This window comes from Peromyscus maniculatus, chromosome 6 (assembly GCF_049852395.1).
Source record: "Peromyscus maniculatus bairdii isolate BWxNUB_F1_BW_parent chromosome 6, HU_Pman_BW_mat_3.1, whole genome shotgun sequence".
NCBI classification, from domain to species: Eukaryota; Metazoa; Chordata; class Mammalia; order Rodentia; family Cricetidae; genus Peromyscus; species Peromyscus maniculatus.
Window position 1 is genome coordinate 15764871 of NC_134857.1, and position 25539 is coordinate 15790409.

The 25539-nt window shown below is 37.2% G+C and overlaps 2 protein-coding genes across 8 annotated transcripts in view; both read left to right on the top strand.

Moving 5' to 3' along the window:
* Nucleotides 1–25539, top strand: part of Naaladl2 (N-acetylated alpha-linked acidic dipeptidase like 2) — a 1286850-nt gene that overhangs the window by 372678 nt on the left and 888633 nt on the right. For 2 of the 7 annotated variants that reach the window (XM_076573984.1, XM_016000902.3), the window contains exon 1: nucleotides 3063–3400. The exons of 2 other annotated variants lie outside the window; for them this stretch is intronic. Coding sequence is in view for 1 of the 5 variants with exons in the window: in XM_016000902.3 (XP_015856388.1) it covers nucleotides 3358–3400 (43 nt within the window). In the remaining 4 variants the exon portion in view is untranslated. Of the gene's footprint in view, nucleotides 1–3056; nucleotides 3401–25539 lie in introns of those variants that run through there. 3 more of the 7 variants (XM_076573985.1, XM_076573981.1, XM_076573986.1) reach the window with 3 other exon arrangements.
* On the top strand, nucleotides 14192–22053 carry LOC143273785 (uncharacterized). Its single transcript, XM_076573777.1, is given in 3 exon segments — nucleotides 14192–14320; nucleotides 15535–15712; nucleotides 15715–22053. Coding segments are annotated over 3 exon segments (387 nt in total). The 3' UTR covers nucleotides 15795–22053.

Genomic DNA, 25539 nt, shown 5'->3' on the forward strand with positions numbered 1-25539 from the left:
TTCAGGATTAAATGATGTGGTTAGACACTTTAATTTTGGCATCTAAAACTTGTAAGGCTACCATAATTATGGAAATTGTTCAGAGTACATTGATTCAGAGCATTTCAAAATTCAGAAAATTTTCTTGAAAATTTTTACAATTGTCAGTTTTCTTTGGCATCAAATAAAGCTGATAGGCTAATGACCCCATGACATTCCTTTCTGTGCTTTAATGTGTATGCCCATGTCTGTGTATGTGTGCTGATGCTTACATTTCAATTAAAGAATTGAGTTTTATCTTTGCTCTTTACATCTGCCTTTCACCCTTTTAAATGACCCATAATTGTTCCATCTTTTATCTCATCACTATTCAAACTTTTTGCTTCTACAAGTACATCTTCCTACTTCCCCAGCTCTGACTAATTTCAAGCACTGGCATTTCCTCACCTATAATGCCCTCTACTGTTTTAAAGCTCACTTCTGCCCTCCTTTATTTTGTGACCATTTATTGTACCCTGATGGTAACAATTTCATTAATTTTTTACAATGTTTGATGAATGCATGCTAGATGTGTGCTGAGTAGGTGTGTAATGTTAAAAGCATGTGCGACAGTACAGTGTGACAAGGATCAAGAAAGAAAAAACCTTAGCGTCATGAAAGAAGGACATGTAGGATGTCACAAAGGGACTCAATCCAGAAGGGGCTTCAAAAGAACTTTTGCAAATAAGTTAGTCATGTGAACAGTAGATAAGGAAATTTTCTAGGATTGTAGAAAACATTTTGGTTATTCAAAGACAAATCAGAGACTATGGAGATGGCTCAGGATCTGCCATATTAGAATGAGCATGCGCACAGATCTCCAGCACCTACATCAGAAGTGAGCTCTGCTTGCATTTGCAATCCGCCACTGGAGAGCAGAGACAGGACAAGTTCTCTCCTTCAGTCAGAGACCCTGCTTCAAAACATAAGGTAGAAATTCACTTGGTAAGATACCTTTTGGACACACAAGCCAATAAATACATATGTGTACACATGAAGATGTACATATACATCACCAGTAGCAACAGCAGTCATTTCCCTGAAAGAAGCTTTCCAAGCATGTGCAAAAGCGTGGAAGATAGAGAGAAAAGGCAGGGGTAGCTGTGCAGGGTGCTGTCTGAATACTCCAGCTGTTTGTCTGTCACTGAACTGGTGTATTTTTGAGATTTTGTGGTTTCTGATATGACTTTTATGCTACTATCTTGGACCGAGAACAAGAGTGCTGTGTTCTACTTTCACTGTAACCTGCTTCATGTTTGAGTCCATAAACCAATGCACACATAATGGCATGCTGTACCCTTACTGACTCATGGTAGGTGCCAAGGGCAGTAATGGTAATACATTTCCAACTTCATTAAAGAGAGTGAAGATTAACATACATGTTGTTCCTGTGACCATGAAGTCAGAATATGATTATTATAGTATTCTACTGGCAAACATTCAATTTCAGCCTGCTTTTGGTAAATTTTGCAGCATGGTACATATGTTAAGATATGCAACTGTACTCAGTAGGAGTACTGTGTTCTGAAGCATACTTAAGCCTGGATGACTAGAACCAGAGGCCCTGGCTTACCCTTAGGAGTCAGGCTTTGATAGTAAGTTGTCGGGCATCCTCATCTGAGAGAAGGGAACTGAAAGGTAAATGGTAAAATCAGCATAGAACATTGATATGTAGGGCTGGAGAGAAGGCCCAGCTTTGAAGACACTTTACCACTCTTAAAAAGGACCAGAATTTGGTTTCCAGGCCCACTTCAGATGGCTCAATACAGCCTAGAACTCCAGCTGTAGGGGATCTGAAACCTCTGGTCTGTGTAGGCACTTACATGCACCTACCCACACACAGAAACAGACACTCCCATACATACACATAATATCAATAAAATAAATGTTATATATATAACAGTAAAATAATAGTTCTCAGAATTCAGTGTTATATATATATATATATATATTTCTTATTTTTCTGGTGAAAGCCAAGAGTCAAAGAACCTAAGAGGGAGAAAATGGAAATTCAAATAAATCCCCATTATTTTATGAATTTCTACTTTCATTTGCAAACTATAAATTAAAGATGAAATTCCAATTTATGGCTCATCTTAGAGCTTGTGTTTCCTTGAGGTACAGCAGCTACTGTCAGTTAACTCTATTTCCTATTATAAAAATACGTAGATATCAGTAATCCTTGCAAATAAGGACTGGTCTCTACGACTGAACAGATTAACTTTTTTTTTCTTTCAACATTTTACAATGAGCTTTTGCTCTCCTGGAACTTGCTACATGGACCAGGCTGGCCTCAAATGCACAGAGCTCTACCTGCCTCTGCTCTCCCAGTGCTTGCATTGTGTGTCACCACACTCACTCAGTCTGAAATAACGTATTTAAATCTCCCTGTTAAGTCCTGTGCAGTGATGCCTAGCTGAAATCCCAGAACTTGGGAGAGAGTACAGAAAGCACAAGTTCCAGGCCAGGTGGGCTACATAGTGTGACCATTTCTTTAAGAAAGGAACAAATGATAAGTGAATAAAACAATGAATAAATATGTAGGCATACCTGGTGTCAAACAACAGCTAGTGTCTCTTTCTACCTGAGCCGAAAGACAGACAGACAGAAAGAAAGAAAGAAAGAGAGAGAGAGAGAGAGAGAGAGAGAGAGAGAGAGAGAGAGAAGGAGGAAGGAAGGAAGAAAGAAAGAAAGAAAGAAAGAAAGAAAGAAAGAAAGAAAGAGAGAGAGAAAGAGGGAAGAGGAAAAGAAAGAGGAAGAAGGAGAATTGTTCCTTATTTTATGTTCATCATCCATCATTCAGTGTTTAGTAGAGTCACACATTATTTTTAATCTCCATCTTCATTTCCTGATATTGATATTACTCCATTTTAACTCCATTTAACTCAACTGTACAACACAGGTTCTGATGCTGTTCATTTCCTCTATTGAGAAAATACTGTGCTTAAATTTTTATTATATATCTCTAAGAGAAACAGAACACTAAAAAGAAAAGAAAGCAAGCAAACAAAAAAGACAGAAGAGAAAAATTGCCTCTGAATCATGGCGTGTTGTTAATACCACCAACATGGGAAAGAGTCAATATCCAAACTGAAACAAAGCCTTGTGTTGTGAAGCAGGTTGGTAGCAGGACTTTGGAAGAAAGCATGTGAGCTCACTTCATAGTAAAACAGGTCCTGCAAGACTAGGTAACTCGGGAAGCCAAATGGTAATTATTCACAGAAGAAAGCCGGTAGTGTACTGTTACAATACTCCTGGAGCAAGTCAGAAGGTCACAAGGCTTGCGGGGTAGCTGACACAACCTGAAACTGCTGGGGCCCCTTACAAAGAAAGAATAAAATGGGAGACAATGAAGCTGGCTTACCTAACATGTCTTTGCAAGGTAAGTGCCAACAGCCTTTGAAATGTTCTCAATCAGAAACTTCAGCAGTGTTGTTAACTCTGTGCGTGTGTGTGCCTGCACGCGTGTGTGCTTCTGTCCATGTGTCACCATTGAGTTTTGAGGTATTTCTGAGGAGCAGGTAGGGAGCGGGGATTGTTGCTAAGTGGAAGGTGGATGTTGTGGCTGCTGCGCTCGCTCCTTTAACAGAGGAGCACAAGCGTAGTGGAAAGTAGATAAAACCGTGTAATCCGTGTGACACTGAAGACTTGGTGTCTCTGGGCTCCGGTGGGTTTTCAGGGGTGCGTTTCCCAGCACTGGCAGGGTATTTATTTTTGTGTGTACACGTGGATGTTTTTGTAATCAAGCACTGTCATCGCTATCACTGAGGTTTACAAGTTAAGTGTCCTTGTAATCAGTGTAACTCCAGTCTTTAAATGAAGAAAACCGTCTCAGAGGGCCAGCTTATCAGCTGGAGGAGTGGTTTATTTTACATGTCTTACTTAATCAGATACCTTTGCCCTTTGAAGGGCTGGCTTTATTGACTTTGGCTAGACTAGGCAACCATGCTTAATTTCTTGGAAACAAGAACAGGGTGGCTCACACATTTCCTTGTTTTTACTTTTTTTTATTATATTTTTTGTGAAATTCTTTTCTCAGAAAATAAATTAATAAATGAATTCCCCTAGTATTTTTTGCAATGTTTCTATTATTCTACTCTGGAAAATTACCAGCTTTATAAAATAAAATTTTGATCAGAACATAATTTTTAAAATGTATTTGATAATTGCTTTTTGTTTAGATTATTCTTATGAAATTATAAAAAAACTGTCAGCAAAAAATTTGTAAAATATTAAAATCTTCATTCAGATAAACTAATCAAAATAGCTGCACATGGCTTTAATCTCAGCACTCAGGAGGCAGAGACATGTGGATCTCTGTGAGTTTGAGGCTAGCCTTATCTACAAAGCAAGTTCCAGAACACCAGGGCTGTTACACAGAGAAACCCTGTCTCAAAAATAAAATAAAATAAGCATACATCTGTGAAATATAACACAGTTGAAAACAAAAATCCTATGGTTTATACCTGCTTGATAATTAAAGTACATCGTTCAATTTACAGATAAATTACTGAATTTTTTTTTAGTTTCATTAATCTTCACTATACTTGCTTAAGAATTATAGAATCTTATTTTTATATCTTTGTATCTTTTCTAGACTACCTTTTGGAATACTGTGTAAAGTGCTATTATTAAAAAACACTCTTAATTATAATTAATAAAAACATTATGTGATGAATCTAATTTAGATTTAAAGGCTCATTTACCAAAAAGTCTCATTTAGAATGATTGTGAGAGCAATTTACTTGTATTAATTTTATTAACCAAGAGGTATAATATATATCATATACATGAGGTGATATATATGCATATATATCATATTATACACACACATATATACATATATGTATATATCTTAACTCTAAGTAGTAGTATTCCTTGGAAAAGTATGAGAGAGATGCCTGGATTATAAGGCATTTCATAAATTGATTCTCTGTAAAATATAGATGGCTGCTGGCATCCGAGAGCCTCTTGTAGGCTCTGCTGGTGCAGTGAACAGGGCGAACATAAATGTAGGAGGAACATACCTCTCCCACACCTTCACCACCTCTGTGTATGGGGACAGCAGTCAATATGTTTGCGTCTGAGCACGGGAATATAGATTGTTTGCTGTTGTTCCCTTTTTCTCATACTTCCATACTACATTTCTGACAGAGTATGCTTTCCCATTCTCTCTCTCTCTCTCTCTCTCTCTCTCTCTCTCTCTCTCTCTCTCTCTCTCTCAATATATATAATGCTTATATATACACATATATATGTGTGTATATGTATGTATATACTTTTTCCATATATATCCTGTTATATATATATGTGTATATGTATATATACACACATATATCCTGTTATATGTGTACAAAATATATCACTTTCAGAATTTATAATCCGAATAAATCAGGAAAACATGTACAGATTTGACCTAAAAGGAGGAATGCATTGAGTCGGCTTACTGCTATGGTTCATGCTGGAGAACAATGCTCTTGGCCCTGCAGGCCCATGGAAGTCGGAGAGCCCTGTGGATCTGGTTAACATGGGTCATTTTTTCCTTAGGTGGGTCTCAGTGACTTTTTAGTAACACGTCCCCTGTCCTCTTCTAATTGTATCTCAGTTCAGTTGTAACCTTTGCAGGTCTACGGAGAGTTCAGACCTAGCTTCTTGGAGTGTTGAGATGCTGTCATTTCAGTCTGGTTCACATGAAAACAAACACCTTTGAGAGCTATTGGGGAGCAAAGCAACTTCAGTGTTTTGTACTATTTCTAAATTATTTACAAAATAAAGAAATCAATGTAGGGATAATTTCTAGTTTTACTTATGTGTATAAAGATAAGATATTTTGCTCAGTTTGCTTACTACCTATAGAATCAAATACAACCTAGAGTCTTCATCTACATAATACCCTAATGTTATATTGTCAATGCCCTACCCAGTCCTATATCTGAAACTGAATTTCAAAATGATGAAAATAAATGGAATAAAAGTATTTTCAAAGATTAATTTTGTCTTTTACTTAACAGCACATATTTTTAAAAAATTATTCTGAGCTGGTCATGGTGACTCACCAATGTAATCCTAGCCCTTGTAAGGCTGAGGTAGGAGATGTTCCAAGAGTTTACACTAGCCTGGGCTACACAGAGTCCCAGAGTAACTTAAGTTATAGTGTGAAACCCTGTTTCAAAAGAAAGAAAGAAAAATTAAAACTCCCAAGTTACTTGAAAATGGGCATTTTCTGTTTGAAATACTATGTTCAGGTATTGTTCTTCAGACATGAAATCCATAGCTGAATGACAAGTATTTGTCTTTGAGGATCTTTTATTATTATTACTACAGTCCTTATATGTATCTTTAATAATTTTCTGAAGTCTTATGTAGACTACTGGATATGCTGGACCATCTCTAGGCAGAAATGGAGGGTGCTAGAGTATAAATATATGGCTAAAATGTGTTGGTTGGAATGTATCTTTGACAGAAGGCAGCCCGGGTGGGGAGGTGTGTGTGCTATGAGTGTTCTACTATCTTAAGTAGGTTAATGCCACTATAGGAAAGGCTGTTGATGTCCTGTTACCCTTCTACCTTCTGCCATGTGAAGATGCAGCAAGAACTTGATGCCAAATGCATACAGTTGATCATGGACTTCATATTCTTCAGAACTGTGAATAGTAAAGTAGTACTAATTATAAATTCCCAGTCTATTTCATTATTTTATAGCAGCACAAAATAGCCTTTGGTCAAGTGCTAGCCATAGATATATCAGATTCTTCATTTTGCTTGTATTTCATGTATGTATATATGTGTGTGTGTATGTATATATATATGTACATATGTGTGTATATATGCATACATACACATATATAGCAGTACTTATTTATATATTATAGCACTTTATATATAATATATATAGTATATTCATGAAATAGCACAAATATAGTACATCTATCATATGTATAAAATGTATTAATCACACACACACACACACACACACACACACACACACACACACACACACGGCCCAGTCAAGTACCTGGTTGTACATGTTCTTGTTACTGAAGCCCCGACACTATTGATCTTTCATATTTCAACAGCATGGGAAACTGGGCTTTTGTAGTTAAGTTAATCCAATTCTATCTTGAGTTTAATATGAAAGGATTTTAATTATCTTTCCAAACACGAAAAGCAATTTGTTTGAGTCTCCATATCAGAGTGGCCAGACAGAGAATTTAAGATATGAATTTTATGATAGATGTTCATAATATTCCCAGGATTTAAGTGTGAATTGTGTAGGTTAAGACAGAATGACAGCTATGAATAGCATACATGATAGTGGGTCATAAAGAGCAGGCATGTGCCTGTTATTTGCTGAGGAGTGGAAGAACCATTTTCTTGTATTTTGTGTGTAACTGTTGATCTGCCTGTTGGTCTGGAGCATGAATGGAAGCCATTGGTCAGTGACTGGGTGAAGTGCAGCTCCTTTACCAACTACCTAAAAGATGCTGTAGTCCAGGATTCTCCACACCTCTTTCTTCCATGAATGGCTTACATATTCTGCTTCTCTATGTATCTTCTTAAAAAACAAGAAAGAATCAAGAAAAACTGTGAAGAAGATAAAGACTGTGTGATCACCCGGTTTATGGAGCTTGCCTGATCACCCCTACCTCAGAATCAGCCCCTGTGAACGTTTCTGAGCTGTTTCTCAGGCTTTATCCTTAGTTACACATTTCCAAGCCTCCCTGTAAAGGGCATGGCATAATAACTCACCCTGGAGATTACCAAGTAAAACATATTGCTGAGTTCTGAGCTCTCACCAGGTGAGAGGAGGTCTTGAGGGGAGAGTCTCCTCTGCTCCTCTACACACGCCCAGTCTACCAGTTGCTTGCCTCACAGCAGTGTGGGTTCTCTGGGAGCTTGGAATAGCAGCTCTCCTTCCTGCTTTGGTTCCTTTTGTTCTCTAGTTCTAGGAAACAATTATGTACAGTCTATAAAAGGATAGGGCTCAGCAGGGAAGAAAAGACAAAACAAAACAAAACACTGTTCTGAGTCCAGAGGAGTTGGCTGAGCCCCGAGAAAGACAGTGCAGCTCTGGAGAGCAGAGCATGAGAAGAGTCAGGCCAGAGGAAAGCTTGGAAGACATGGAGTCCAGTAGATACCTTGTGTGGAGTAGGAAACAGAAATCCTATGAAATTGAGAAAAAGTGTCCTTGTTTTCACAGAAGCATTTGTCAGAATTTCATTCTCCACTGTAACCACCCAGAGCCTGTAATTTTATTCAGGACTTGGGGGCATTATTTTCTAGAAGCATTTACTTTCCAAATCCATAGTAAAAGCCAGGCTTCCAAGTGCTTTCAACAGTGACATATTTTAGGTTTTGTATTTATGACCTGGAAAACAATGTCCTGGACTCAGGCTATGATGGGCATGGACCTCCCAGTCTTGGCTTTCTGCTTGACTACATGGTAAGCACAGTCACTTTTAAGATATTTAGTTAAACCTTTCAACCAGAGTCATCTAAAACCCATGGGGTGCTTCTCATAGCATGCTTTAAGAAACAATGCTGTTTCTTTCTGGCTAGTAGAAGAATAACAAAGAAGTCTAGGAAGAACATAGGTGCCTTGGTGTCTGTGGCTGGGAGGTGCAGCCTGAGGGTAGCAGAACTGCATTCTCCGACCCGCTGAACTGGTTTGGTGTGCATACTTACTGTGGATGGTGGGAAGGGATCTCAGCATTCACCACTGCAAACCATGCCTGTGAGTACCTAGAACGGTTTCTGAAGCCCCAAGAAGACTTTCCAGTTGGCTCCTGGTCCTTGTAGAATTTTAACAACAGTCTAAATTAAGACAGGTGCAAGGAACTCTCCTTTAACCTATCATTGTTATGTGACAGAGGCTCCTGCTGCTCTTAAGGCTAGATTAAGATAGGTGGATACCTGTCTTAGTAGATAGATAATAGAGATTGAACACTGAAAAGCAGAGATACTTAGGGGTTGGGATGTTTCACTGATTTAGCAGAGCTCTTCAGAGTTGAAACCTTCTGCAGCTTTCTAGAAGTTCTCATAACCTGAGAACAGTATTGAACATGTTTGGAGACAGTGATACAACTAAAAATGCCAGTGCTAAAACCCCACATGTATCCTAGTTAAATAAGCCTGCCCCTAGGCAAGAACACGTGAGAAAACGGCTTCAGGATGTTCTCAGCAACAAGAATCCTGGGGCAGGGAAATGAGATTAGGGGATGACATTTGAAGTATAATACAAGAAATAATGAAATCAACGCAGCTGAGCTGAGGAGCTATCTTCTGATTCTTTGGTCTTTCTAAGTAGAAATAGAATCTGGACCTTGTTTGAAATAGATTGACAAGCAATACGTTAACTGGAACATGAAGTAAAGTTGGTTAAGAGCATGATACTTAGTTAAAACCTGGTGCTGAGGGAGAAGCAATTTTTCAAATGCTTTAGGGTACAGTGTTCCTGGACTTTTAGCTCATATGAATGACACAGCTTTGACTGAAATGATATTTTATGGCCCTGAGAGTGTTTTAAAAGGAAACATTTTCTTTTGGTTAAAATCTCTACAAAAATCTCGAAGAAAAGGTGCTATATACATACACTATGCTGTGATCATTTAACCATTATTATCAATAATAATATAATTAAATTTTTTCATGTATTTAAAAGGGGTTCCCTGTCTTTGAATCTGCTTCCATTCCCTTTCAGGAGTGGAACAAAGGATGCGGTATTAATCTGATAATTATATGTGTATAAATACCATATAATTATTACATTCTGTTCTATTCTCTGGATTTTGGAAAGAGTTTAAACACATTTAAATAATTGAGTAGGACTGTGAGCCAACCTTCTTTTTTTTAATCACAGTTAATTTTGGAAGGATTATTAACTAAGCATGTTGTTGGCTTATGATTAGAAAGTATTACACCTGGTTTACAGGTGGAGGGGACATGGGCATCTGACAAGTTTGCAAAGGAAATGTCATTAGGATGAACATGGAACAGGGTGCTAGGCTTCACTTGAACCCCGAGCTTCTAATCCCTCTTCAGGAAAAGGACATGTAAACAGTTTTATTTGGCAGGCCCATTTGCTTGCTCTGCTGGTAGATATATTTAATCATCCTCACAGCTAAATGCGTTAGAAGTTGCTTTCATAAATGCTTTAGTAATTTTTATTGAAAAGCAGGATATCCATCCCCTCTAAAGCTCTGATCAGTGAAGTTCAGGCTCTACCATGACCCTGTACACATGAGTGTATTTTAAAGAAAATGCATAAAATCTTATCTGTTCAAACATTCCAAAAGAAAAACGCAATCAACAGTGAATGCAATGCAATAGGCATATAGATATGAGTGTCCACCTTGAAAACAATACAGTCACCTTTGCTGTGGGACTTGGGATCTGAGAAATGATTATGTTCTCAAGATCCAGCTATGTGATTTTTTTTGTTTTCTCAAAAAAGAAAAGAAAAGAAAAAAGAAAAAGAAAAAGACTTTCTTTGAAAATAGAGCATGAGATACTGAAAAGCCTTAGGGACCACTGTACTGTATTTTCCTTTTGTTTATGAATCAGTAACGCAACCACAGACAAGTCTCATCTTCCACTAAGTACTGATGAGTCTTGAAAAATCCTCCTTCACATCCATATTTCTTGGTGACAAACAGAGAGGAATGCACTTTGCCATCGAGGTGAATCTGCCTCCTCTCTTGATGATTCTTGGTATTTCATCCCATAGACAGTCATCTAAGAAGCTGTAGCTCAGTATAGTATTTCGATACTGGAAATAGTGGTTTTAATTGGCTCTAGAATCTTAACATTGAAATTAATGGCCAAAAAGGGAAAAACAAAAATTAAGAAAACGGAGGGGTTTGACTGAACTCCCCCCCCAGAAGGAAGATAAAAATTATATCTCTGTTTTGTTCTCTCTTTTCCACTTTTTGCAAACAAAGAAGCTGTAAAACAATACCAGCTATTTTGTCACAGACAACAAGTAAGAAAGCATATCTATGCACTGGGGATGCAGACTGGTGGGGAAGTACTTGCTTGACAATCGACACATGCTGTTACCACAACAGGACCTAAATGTGTACATGAAATACATGTTCAGATGTTCCAGACAACTACTGCATAACTCACAGGTTTCCATTCAAGCTCCCAAGCAACAACATAAAATTGGTTTTAATATGCATTGGTTGAGATGCCGTGAAATGATTCCAGAGATCTACAGATTTCTTGGTCAGACAATGAACAGCAGGATAAGGCCCTGACTTTAAGAAAAACAATTGTTAGACAGTACTGAGTATTATTTAAAATAATGATAGAGAAACAGCAAAAGTTCTATGTAATTCCTTTCAGAATCTTGAACTACAAAGTTCCTAAACACAATGAATATTCCTCACACATACTTGTTAGAAAAAAATACAGATAATTTTCAAATATGTTGTAAACATGGAAAGAAGGAAGTAAAGCAAATCAAAATGATAAATGGAAAATATAGACTTGATTTGGAAGTGTGACTCAATATTCGACTATTTACCTGGAATGAATTAAAAACCCAGATTTGATTTTAGGCACTGAAGAACTAAATGAAAAATAATTTGAAGATCTAAGCATTTGAATATCTTAACTCTTCATTTGAAAATATAAGATATTAAAAGCATATATAGCTTGAGTGGTGTCTTTTTCCTGGAGTTCTGATCGGGTTGTAAGTTGTGTGCAGATGTGTTGGGGAGGGTGGGTAGAGAACATCAATACAGAAGAGAACATTGGCATTGACTTGCAGGCAATTGACCTATGACCTTCAGATGGAGTGAGGTAATGTTGCTGCCTCAAAGTATTTATTTTCTATATGAAAAATAGAAAATTGTGATAAAACAAGAAAATTTAACAAGAATAGTACTGTTTTTCCTCCCCAGGGATTATACTTTTATTCTGTTCAGTTTTCTATTTTACCTATACAGATTTCTTTGGGAAAACATTTTTTTTTTTTTACAGATCAGAAAATCTTATTTTACATAATACAAAAACAAAAATATTGTTTGTATATGTAAAATTCAGTAACTAATAAATTACATCTATCCAAGTGCTTTGAGGTAATTTAGTGACAATCTATAGTAATACTGAGATGTAGGTCACAGAATGTTTTAGGAAAAAAGTATTCGTTATATGAAATATGCATTGGCATAAGAGTATAATTACATAAAAAGTTGAAAGAACTAGTTTGTATGCCCCTTAGGACAGAAATTAAATGTACAAAGCTTATTTGAGTCTCCCAACTGTCTCAGTCTTCTCTCCTCTTCAAACAAAACAGCATGCTGACTGACTCCATGCTGAGACCTGTAGGTACTGGTTGCGCCTTCAGAAACTTCTGCCTTCTTACTGCCATTCAGTTACTGGGTGTGTGTCAGGGATTCAGTGACGAAGCACCGGAGCTAAAGCTGCCAGGCTCCATCTCACTGTGTGATATTTTTTCTCTTAATGTTTTGCCATGGGCCTTTTCTTTTCATGTAAATTTGTTTACTGCATATTTTTCTACATCAACCTTTTGTCCTGTGATGAAAGGCCGTATCTGGCTGGCTTGCGGTCGTACTTCTCCTGCCTAGAACCATCACCAGTACTCTATGTTTAACAAGAATACATCCAATATTCTTAGAGAAAGCAAACATAAAATCCAGAGTGTTCATCCTATGATTTGCTTTTATTCAACATGAAAATTAGTTGAGCATAAAGTAGCCGCACTTATGATGATCAATAAAAACGTAAGTGTTAACTAAAATGCCATTGAGAAATAAACACTGTCTTAAAATTGAAAGCGCCTTCTTTAGAAGACAAGTATATGGCATGGTGTGTTTTTATTCCAAGAAATTTGAAGTAGTCACTTGTAATTCAAAGTTGGATAATCTATTCCTCCCCATTACTGTGGTTCTCCTCTACAGTGGTACTGACCGGGGTTACTGGGATGAGCAGTCACTATATAAGTGAGAGAAACAAGAGAAATGAATGACTGAGAGGAACAAAATGGCCTCTAGACAAAGTGATAGAGAATCAAATGCTGGGGGTCTTCAAATGCACAAACAGAAGGCTGAGCTGCTGGTGCTGCTGATTGGTTGTAGAAGATCTACAAGAGTTGTGCAGGGTATATATGATTATTTGGAGGAGACAAATGTGATACCTTTACCTTTAAATACAGTACATTTCAGATAACTGTGAGGCATTGAAGCATTGTTTATTATGATCTATTGTACATTATTTTATAGCCATGAGGAAACTGGTCCTGACTTTTGACAAATAATTAGTTTTCTGGAAAATGTATTTGTATAATTATTTATTTTGTGTAGATCAACCACATATTCCTTAATGAGTGATTATGAAGATGAGGAGTAAATTGCAGTGCTTAGGACATAACTTAACCATATTCTTCTGTCATCATAGACAGCACACCATCATTATTTTAATTTTCAAATTTGTCTTCAGCATCTCATAGTAATGAAGAGCTGAATCTATGTCATAATCCATATCTAAATAAAACTATATTTGAAAGACAGCTGAAGTCAGTTGAAATTTTGCTTGTATTGAATGCAGAAAGAAGAAATAGTATACACTTGAAGGTTTCTGGTTCTGACAAAAAAGAAGAGTTTATTACTATTATTAATTATTATTATTATTATTATTAGTAGTAGTAGTAGTAGTAGTAGTAGTAGTTTTTTGAGACAGGGTTTCTCTGTGTAGTTTTGGTTCCTCTTCTGGATCTCACTCTGTCGACCAGGCTGGCCTCAGACTCATAGAAATCTGCCTGGCTCTGCCTCCCGAGTGCTGGGATTAAAGGCGTGTGCCACTGCTGCCTGGCGAGAATAGTATTTTTAACTGACTTAGACAATACAGTTTAGAAAAGAGAAACATAAGGAAACCACTTCCAATAAGAGTATTTAATTTATAAGGAGTGTCCTGGTGTAAAGACGAGGATTTAGATTGTGATGGTGAGGTAAGACCTAGGATGAAGTTCAAGCAGCGGACATCTTCTAGGTGTTGTGGTAGATGGTACTACTGGCAGGAGTGAAGAGAAGATGGCAGATGTCCAGTGTCTGAGCAGAAATGAGAGGATTTCAGATGAGGTCAGAGGTGAGAGAGAAGATTCATGTGTCAGAGTTCTCAGGGAAGCACAGTAGAGGTTTGATGTGAAGAGATGAAAAGGTTAGATGGCAGAAGATCGGATTTGGTGGGGGCTCAGTGGTTCAAGCCTGGAATTAATGCTGAGAAAGACTATAATCTGAAACTCCCCAGAATTGCTCCAGAAAGAGACCCAGCTGCAGAGGTAACCTGTAAGGCACTTAGGAGCCATACAATAGGTCCCTGGGAACTAACTACGGTCAGAGAATGGGAACAAAGAAGGCTGTTAAATCAACAGGAGTTTTAGGAGGCAGGTATGTCATGAGAAAACTGAATTTCAGGACGACCAGAATCAAAGAGGGCATGCTTTGGAAAGCTCCATCCATGCTCTGGAATGTGCCTTCCTTTCTCTCTGAAGGCCTCTTTCTCTTGAACCTAACGCTTAAATATTCTCTAACTCAAATTCTGGTTAGAGAATAAGCAGAAGAGGTATCTTAGAGGCAGAAGAGGACATTAATTGTACATAGCATTCCATTGCATCTATTTTAATTTTTGTTATGGGAGATAAAATCTAGTGATGGAGACGGTACCACCACTGAGCCACACAGCCCTATCACAAGAGTAACTATAAGGACGGAGGTGGGTGGAATGCCAGATATACTAAATTACAGAGAAGAATGGGAGGGAGAGTGCCTGCCAAATGGCTTGTATCTTGTATCCTTCTAGTGAATCAGTTCATGCAGCCCAAGAGTCTTGGTGGGTCTCCATATGGGGTGTTGACTTCAAGGTGGATTATGAAGAGCATAGGCCAGCAACAACTCCAGTGAAGGGGTTGAGGTAGTCACTGAATGTGGGAAAGTAATGAGAACAAAATTTACACCCTATTTTATAGAGATGTACGTGTGTGTGTGTGTGTGTGTGTGTGTGTGTGTGTGTGTGTGCAGATACACACACATACACATATATATACATATATATGTATATATATACATATATATATATGAGATATATTTTTTCTATTGGTTTTTCTGTATGTTCACTTACATATTACTACTCTGGGACCTAACTAGAAGAGAAAATACATTCATACAAATCCATCTGTCTTTGGGAAAACATTGGATTCTCTATACTTAACTGGTAATAAATTTTTACAATGTCTTTCCATTTGTGTAACATTACAATAGTAACCATATGTACTATCCACTATATACTATCCAGAATGGGGTTGACAATCCTATGAAATTTGGAATGATGAAGGCCACTTCCATTCACCTCTACCTAAAGGAAGAAAAATAAGATTGAATTGGTATTTATCCATTCATAGATGTGTGTCATTCCATTAGTTCATCATCAATAATGAAAAAACCTATCACAGTGAACATAACTAAGCTGCACAGGACTTGCTGGTGCTGGCGATAGGACCTGGTAATTAGGATATGTAGGCCTGGAGAGGTATTTGTAGAGCCCAACCATGAAGACTTGATCAAGTTGCTTTATATGCTTTCACACCTGCACAGTGACTGGCAGGTAGACCAAGCTGTTCATTTGGAGGAGGAGCACATCATTTTCATTCCTTTCAGACATGACTGAGAACCCATGGCATGAAGATAGATGAGATTCTGTACATCTTTGATGAAAAGAAATGGATGATAGAGGGAGATCTTTCTCATCTTGTGTGAGCCCTGTTTGGATAGCTCAGCTTTTAGGAAACAGTTTCAGTGCTGCTTGTCCTGACAGGCATTTCAATAACCACCAATGGGAACATCTGCCATGCTTGGCTGGGTGGCCCTATGAATGTGCACACTGAAACCTCCTTAGACTTCATGAGAACTGGCAGATGAAATACTCTTGCTATCATAGCTTTTAGTGAGGACAAGAATGGCAAGAGAGTGAGTTATGTCCTGCCCAGAATGGAGGAGGATATTGATGGTGATCTCTGTGGGCATAGCATCTTACTGACTTGACCTGGCCCAGATTATGATGGATTAGTTTTCACGGGTCATGTTTGGGAGCTTCAGTGCTAAGTACCTGTTTCTGAACACGAGGAAGAGCAACTGGGCAGCCTTTTACCTCGATTCTAACACCTTATTCCAAACCAGTGATCTGGACTCCAAGTCCCATGCAGATGGGGAAGATGCATACAGTGTGAAGCAGCATCTCTCAATGAGAGCAGATGGGTTGCAAAAGCAGACGGTGCCAAAGTGCCGGTAGTGTGGTTCTCGGCTCCAGGGAGGACCAGGAGACTCAGTGGTTCTAAGGTTCTTGGTTCTAAGGAGTCCTGAAAGCCTAACTGAAGATGACAGTAACAGCAGCAGCAATGATGTCCAAGAGGTTCATGTGGCTTGAGTTCTACCTCCTGAAGCCTGCTTGAACACTGAAGTATTTATTTTAGCCTGGGACTTGAACTCACTGTGTGGCTCAGGCAGCCTCTGCAGTGGTGATTCTCCTGCCTCAGCTTCCAGGATAATTGAGATCACAGGTGTATACCACCAGGCCTTTCAAAGTAACATTTTAACCACATTTATCCTCTGAACTGGTATGTTCTCTGTAATATCTGCTTTGTGGTACCTTAGAGTAAACTGCATGACTTATTAGTTTTCACTCTTACTAACCACCTTCTAGAAAACCTACTGTGATCATAAAGTCATACCTAGCTACAGAACCTGATGTGTAGGAGTCAAGGAAGCTTGAGAACTTTCATGACAGAATCTTATTTGATGTCTCCCATGCTGCCATTTATACCCTGGTGGTAGTGACTCTATACTGCATTGTATTGACTGCAGGTTTCTCCTATAATGTCAAAAAGAAATGAGGAGACCTCAGAAGCTCCCAGCTTCCAAAGCTTGCCATTGTTTATATAGGTTTCATTCTTGGCATTCCAAGAGTGAAATGAGGTAATTCCTCATGCCCCTCTACCTCTTTTCTGCAAGTAATATATTCTTGTTTTCTCTGGAAACTACCCATGTTCTTCCTTCTTCTTTTTGAGGATGAAGTTTTTGCTTACCTAATGGAACAGAGTGATAAGTGCTAGATTTCTACATAGGCAGAATTTGTATACTTTAAGGAAATTTTAGAGACAAGCAGAAATGAAATTTCAATATGTAATCTAAAAAATAAAAATAAGAGAAGAAAATTGAAAAACAAAATTTTAATTAAACATCACTAATGGAAAGAGCTATAATTCAATCAAGATGTATTTTTGTTTGCCTCTTGATCACCATAGTTTCCTGCTGTACCATTAAATGACCTGGCAAAGAAGGAAAACAGAACACTCTAAGAAAGTTTTACAAGTATTTCACATTTATCCACATGTAAAAATTAGCAACTACTAAATCTTATTACTAGAAAGAATGAGATTTTTGAATACTCTGTTTTATAGGTGATAGACTTATTTTCTCAGGGAGCCTTAAAGCAATCACTGTCTGCAGAGCTTTCTGCAGAGCTCATTCTGACGCTGGTCCTACCTCCATTCACCACCTCATGATAATCTCATCCTGCCTACATTCCTGGCATTTTCATTAGAGGTGATAAAGCCCTGCAGAAGTAGTTTGAAGTGAATGGGTTCTGCTAAATTCAAGAATATTTTGACTGTTAACCTTCTCCTTGAATTTTAGGTGACCACACGGATTATTAATAGTACAGATTTATCTCTACTAAATACACCTTAAAGAGGTTTTTAGACAATGGAAGCTTTGCTGATAAGAAGGGTATTTCCTTCCTGGTGTGTCTAACTTAACAAATTACATGTAAAGGGCATAAACTTCTTTATATTATCCATAAACACAATAAAATATGTTCCATCATGTAACATTGACTCAGTCAATAATTCTAGGCTTCACCTTAGGGTTTGAAGAGAAAATTATTCCTGCTACACATTTTAATTATGCTATAAACTTTGGGAAATAGCTATTGATCTTCAGCATCTGGTGTCAGAAAGTGTTTTCTTTCTTGTTCTAAAGCCAGGGAGATTTGTACACAGGTTCAAAATGAAGAATTCCAAAGGAATCAAAAATAGACTGGGCACAATAAACACTTGGTTGTTGTATTTGAGCAACTAAAATGTTTGATGGCTTAAAGATAATGTCTGAACATCTTTCTGCAGACCAGACACACATGTGAGTTAAGAAATATGTTACCTTGAAAGGCCTGGGTACACCTGTGATCCCAATTATCCTGAAAGCTGAGGCAGGAAAATCATAGTTTAGGAGTTGTCTGAGTTACAAAGTGAGTTCAAGGCCAGGCTAAGAAACCTTGTGAGACTTTGTCTCAAAACTAAATATTCAGCAAGAACTGGGATATTGCTCAGTGGTACTTGCTTGTCCAGAATGAACCAAACCCTGGGGCCAATCCTCAGTTACATCAAAAGTAAAATAAAATAAAGAAATAAACACATATCTTGTTTTAGGCATTCTCTAATGGTATTTTTGGTGATCTTTTCTATTTTAATAGAGAAATAAAAAGACCTAAGGAGAAAATAACATTTAAAGTACATTTATGAACTTCTAAGTCCTTTTTGGTTCTCTTCTTTCACTCCTGTTGGCAAATCCCTCCTCCTTGTCCCCCTTGTCTCTGTTTCCTATAGTCCAGGCTGGCCTCTAGCCCACAACCAAAGACCTGAGATTTGAAGTGTGACCAACCATGCCCAGCTCATGACTTAAACGTCTCTTAAAACTGTATGAAATGCAGTGAACTTTCTGACTGTATTTTAGAAGTGAATATTCCCTATTTTTCACCCTCAAATCATTACATTATTCCACTAAGATTAAGCAGACATTCACCTCCAATGATAACGATTATGAATGACAATAAGCATAAATAGTCCTAGCTGAACTTGTATTAAAGATAAAGATTATGATAAACAGTAGTATATATGGCAAGATTTAACAGTCACATCCACTGTGTGAGAATGATCCTTTATTTCCCCTTCCACAGAAGGCTCTGTTAGGCAATATTGGTATTAAATGGTAAAGTCAGGGCTCAAACCCACATCTGTCTTTCATATATTCGTGTTCTTCATCATTAAGTATAGGATCCTTCAGCTGACATTTTCAGCTCAAAGAAACTCAAGTTTAGAACTTTTCAGGAAAGTAGATTTACATATAAATTTAATGGCACCAAATGAATTTGCTATTGGGTCAATTAATACTACATCCCTTTGACAGAACACCTGTAATAATCAATTTATACTGGTTTATATCAGTTCAGAAGTGTTGGGGTCTCAACCTATGGTTGATTAGTTGCATTGTATTTAGATCTGTGATAAAGGAGCTCATCTGGTAGGAATGAGTGTGGCAATGAGTTGTCACTGGTGACAACCAGGAAATAAAGAGACAACAAAGAGAAGCAAATGTACATTTTTTTCAGGGTTGGGAGTTGAGACAGAACTTTTCTGTGTATCTGTGGCTGACTTCAAACGTGTGGTACTTCTGCTTCAGCCTGTGTGTGTTGGGATTGTGAGTATGCTGCGTACCCAGCCTCCCAACGATGTCTGAGTCTGAGGGCTGTCATTCGCCATCTGCTGGAACTTTCCCACATATCACAGATGCAATCTACATAAAGATAATGTTCCATGCAGTTTTTACACAGTCCAATATATAAGCAAAAATTTTTATAATTAAATTTTTGTTTCAGTCTTCAACATCTACCTGTTAGCAAAGATTGTCAGATTGTCTCCCAACCATATTATAGTATAGCTGGTAGCAGTGTGTGTGTGTGTGTGTGTGTGTGTGTGTGTGTGTGATTTTATAAAACAGTGGGTCTTTGATACTTTTGTGATTTTGAACAGTCATGGGACTTAGGCATTATATTAAAATGTATACTTTTAAAAGAAGGATAGTCTACTATACATTGGATGCTGGTTCTTGGTACTTAGGTTTTAGTGTTGTATTTATTCACGGCATCCTGCTTGGGAAGAGGAATATTTAAGCACAATAAGTGAGATCTGCTACACCTTCTAATCAAATAAATGGGGAGAGTATTCAAGATAAGAGTTCCCTTTTACAAAGGTGGATTGGCGTGACCAGAGCATCTGGAGAACGTCACGTATCAACTTATCATACATTCCCGGTTAACATTAGACAGAGTGATGACTGCTTTTCTGAGCCGGCTTAAGTCATGCTTCCAGCCTGCTGTTGCCATAGACTTGTAAGGGCAGCTACACTTCAGATGTAATAGATGCTTGTATATTATTTTCATTTCATCTCCACACATATGCACCCATGCAGTCAAGATTTTGTGCCCATTCAACAGACAGAACATGAGCACATTTCATAGTTGTTAACCATATTTGGTAAGAGATGGTTTTGTGGAAGGCACCAGGGTCTCATAATGATTTTGCTCCTCCATGAGAACTAAATATCAATGCCTCTCCATTCCTCTCTCCCCTCCTGATACTTAATGTGCCCAGTTAAAATACTTGCATAGTGGACAAGAAGGCAGCATGGGGTTTCCTGGCCTTCTTGCCTGCCAAATTGACAGGTTGCATTGCAGCAGGGGTATAGCAAAGCAGCTGTAATGTTCAGAGTGACAAAACACATGTGATACCACTGCAGGCATTTTGTGGAAATGGCATGTTATGGCAAGAACTGGCCTCAAGAGATTATATTGAGGTTCTGGGTGTAAGGGCAATCTATATGTGTGTAAAGGCATCATTAAGGTGAACACTTAAGTTAGAAAGATAACCTTGACAGGCAGTGTGCATAAATGAAGGACTTTGCAACCCAGTTGTTTTTTTTTTAATATGTTTAATATTTTACAAGTGTCCTATTTCTATTAGTAGAATCAAGGAGCACCTGTCTTGGATGATGTGATCTTTTCTGACAACTGGACATCTTATTCAACTGTCAGGAGTGCAGTAATGGCTGGCTTGTTGAAATTCACAATTGTGAAAAAAAATCCAACATCATCCAATGCATTTTAAGAACACTTTTAGTCTTTTGTGTCAACCTGCTTTCTGTAGAATGTCTAACCTAAAATGTAACAAAGCAAATTCCATATAAATGCAATACATTCATCTCAAACTTACAGATTTATCTATTATTTAATTAAAAGAAGTAAATTATGGATGGTAGATAAAATATTTGCTTACTATATATGTATTCTAATATTTGAGTATAAATACAGAGAAATATGGGCTTCTAGATACCATTCATGGACTACCAGTAGATTGACTCAGAATGAAGTTTTCTATATTCATGTACATTTAATAAGAGACAAGGTATATGGAATTCATTGTATTTTCAAAGTAATTTATAATCCCAGTGTCAAGATGTTTTAAATTTTTTTCCATATTCAAAGTTATATAATTTGAATTCACTTGTCATCCTTATATATTTCTGTTAATGTTTATTAATATATTTTCCTGAGACACAGGTGTATTTTTTCTATTACAAATAACTCTTTCCATTTCTAATAAATGATTTATATTTCTCAGTAATAAATATCTTAATAAGAAAGACTTTTGAACATTTTTGGTCAACATATCAAATCAATATTTGATTAAAAACAATATCAAATCAAAGTAATATCTGGCTAGTGGGGACTAAATTGTTACTTCCCTGTTTTTCACTTACAAAGACCATTAAAACTGAAAGTGAAAGAGATACCTATATACCTAATATAGAGAAAAATATTCCTAGGAAAAATAAAAATATTAAAATTTGGGAAGATAGCTCAATCAGTGAAGTACTTTCCATGAAAGCATGAGGACCTGAGTTGATTCCCCAGTACTGTATAAAAATCCTAAGAACTGTGGTGCATGCTTCTAATCTCAGGGCTGGGGAGGAGAAGAGGGATGGACCCCTGCAGTTTAGTGGTCAGTTGGTTTTGCTTATACTGTGAGTTCCAGGCCAATTGGATACTGTCTCCATAAACAAAGTGGACGAACCCAGAGGAATGACAGTGGAGATTGGCATCTGGCCTCACATACTGGCACACACAGGTGTCTAGACACATGAATCTCCACTTGCACAAAGGTATGCACACAATCAGAAATAATACTAAGCTGCTTGTGAAAATATTTTTAATTAATTATACAGATAATTAACTTAAGATTGAGTAATAGAGAAATATTAAGTTCCTTGAAGGAAATAAAATATATATGGTGAGAATTATATGAAAATGTAAAATATAATAAGATTAAATTTAATCATGCATATTGTATAGCACAATGATATGTAATTTTCCACAAAAATATTGCATAATATTTTTTCTCTTTCTATGTATCAGGATAAAATTTCTTTTCCTGTTCTGTGGTTCCCTTAGAACAAAACAAAACAATGAGACAGTAAGAACCACTGAAGTTGAAGGGTTTAATTTGTCTTTCCTCTTCCTCTTGTTTCCTGCATTTCCTTTATTTCCAGACTAACTAGTCTCTACCCCTCTTTGCTGTTTTTTATTATAATATGTTGCCATAAAATATTGTGTTAAATTTCCTCCTAGCAAACGAGCCTAAATATATACACAATGATGGGATTTATAATACAAATGAGAAGGAACATTTGTGTGTGTGATCTCACTTGCACTGTCTTTTTCAAGTACTGCTATGTAGATAGAGCCATTAGGATTTCTGGGTGGCTGAGGTTTTAGTCTTGACTTCTGCAGGAATATCTGCAATCACTGTGAATTGTCTGGAACTTCGCAGACTGAGAATCAACATGATACATTGCTATCTTTCATTATATTGTGTTTTATGAGCAGTCTTCTATGAAATGAGAAGAATGGAAGATGCTTTGGAGAAAAGACATCTGGGTATTGACTTAGTTAACTTGGGCTACCATATCAAACTCCATAATTAGTGGTTTAAGTAATAGACATCTATTGTTTACAGTTCTGAGCAGAATACCATCAAGGTACTGGCAGAATCAGATCATGGGAAAGGCTCTATTTCTGATTTGACAATGGCACCATGCTGGGGCCTTGCAGTGGGGATTAAATTGTTTTCTACCTATTCTTCCTATGGGAGCTCAGACCTACTCCACATACATCAAAACCTAATTACCCTATAAAGACTCTACCTCCAAAGGCTGCCACCTTAGCTTAGCCAGTTAACAATGACTCAAGCTTCAAAACAACACTTGATGCATATGGGGTAGAAAGATTACCTTTCTCTGTCCTCAGCTCTGGCAGCATCATTCAGAAAAGATCCCTCTTTGTCCTGCCAAGCCATAGCAATGACAAGAAAGCATCATTTTAAGTACATTTCGTTTGAACTTCTATTACATTTCAGATTTTATGTTTTATGTTTATTTGAGTGTTATTTCTACTCAGTACTATAACTACATTGTTTCCATTAATGAGCCATAACTTTTGGTGTCTAAGTGTTTAAACATATGTGATACAGAGAAAGGATGAGCCATTGAAAGAGACTCCTGTGAAGAAAGTATTGAGAACTACAGCTGGAAGGTACAATTGGGGATTTTAGCTGATTGTAAACTTTTGCATAATTTAAGAACAGCATAGATTGTCCTCATATGAAAAAAGGAGAAGTTTGCTCTTAATATGAATTTATTGTGAACAAATATAGTATAGCATAATTAGAACTACCAATCACTCGACATAAGAGGATTCACATGTGTGTAGCTCTAAAGTTATTTTATGTCACTTCTGAAATTTGTGCCCAAGTTTTAAATAATAGCTGTATGTGTAATGTAGGTGGAGGCATGAATTTAAGAACACAGAATGACACACTGGGCCCATCAAAGTTGGTCTAGTGTCTAATTTTAAAAATGCCATTACAATTAAGTCATAATATATAACAACCTAACAATATCTTCAAAAATAAACCTACATAAAGTACTTCAAAGAAAAACCATGGTTGTATAATTAAATGCCATAAACTTACCACATAGAAAATTACTGATTGGAAAGTTGAAACACAGATGAAAGGTTTGTATTATTAATGCAATTTTCTTCATGCAAATTTTTCTCTCTTATTTGTTACTTCTCATAAACTGGATTTGGCAACCTACTGAATCATTTTTTGAGAACATTTGTTCCCTATTTAGATAAATGTGCTAAAATTTCCTGAGTTTAAGCATGTTACTCTAGAAACCCCCAAATATTGCAAAAACCCTACATATTTGACATTCGGCTTTCATTATTCTTTTTACCAGTAATTTTCCTTTGGCAGCTACCTTGTATTTCTCTTGTGAATGTGACTTTGAGATTAAGTACAATAAGTCCACTTTATTAAAGAACGTCTTGTCTGTAGACACTTTTAATTGCAAAGATAAGGAAACTCTATTTTATTCCCTCTTAATCTTGTCAAAGAGGCTCCTAAAGTAATCCCCCTTTTCCCTGGTCCCATGCAAGTTGTCCTCAGGTCTAAAATCTGAAAGAACCAATTGCATGTTTTCAGTGACCTTGTATTTTACCACATACACTTAAATAGCTATTGGATTATAACCCATTTTTTTTAGTTTTCAATATTTCTTGTCCATTTCTGATTAAGTTATATGTTTCTTTTATAATTTTGAAATGTAAATTATTTTCTTATCCATATGATTTTCTGAATTTCATTTTTATAAATCTAGTATTATACTTTGTATGGATAATTTCTTCAAGAGAATTATAAAATTTACATTCACAATTTTCCGGAGGGTCCCCCCACACTCAGAAAAACAAAACAAAAAATCAGCAACCCAAAATCCCATTATCTTACTCCTATCTGTAACAAAACTCCTTTAAATTTTTGTTTTGTCTAATTTCTTCTATTTCATCCTAAACCGGTCCTCCCCAGGGTTTGCCCTAGTTAGTCACCAATATTGCTTTTCTCGGGGATTATAGCTCCCTTCACACACAGAAACCTGGTAGTAGATTTCCAACTCTCTCCCTAGCAGCAGTTGGCAGTGCTGGCCAAGCCTTCCTCCCTCCTCCCTTGACTTAAGGTTGGTTCTGGGCTTCCTCCTTTGCCTCTGAATTGCTGCTCTGTTGTCTTTGCCAAAGTCTTTAGTTACTCCAGCTCTTAATCTCACTTTCTTAGTGTTGCGGTGTCTCAGGGTCAGCCCGGGGTCAGATCTCCTGCCCCAAGCCTCCTTAGGGATTTCTTATGGGTATTATGCTAATTGCCAACATCTTGCCATTTTCATTCTTGACCAACCTTAGACACATAAGGCAAAAGAAATACTCCCTGTCTCTTACTATATTTAGTAATGTCCAAAATTTGCTTTATTTCTACAGAATTGAATTCTCTAGAGTTCCATATTTCAAACAAACAAGTTTTCCCAAAGTTTTATTTAGCCAATAGGGAAATACTTGCTCCAGATGCATCCATATTTTTGTCTGCTATGGGAGTCCAGCTCCAACCTTCTCACAGCTTTCAAAGGGTTCTTGAGTGGAGGAGAGAGGAATGAGGAAATATTAGGTAGAAAGATAGAAATAGATGATAAGAAAGACAGAGACACAGGATAGCCTGGGAGGGCCCTG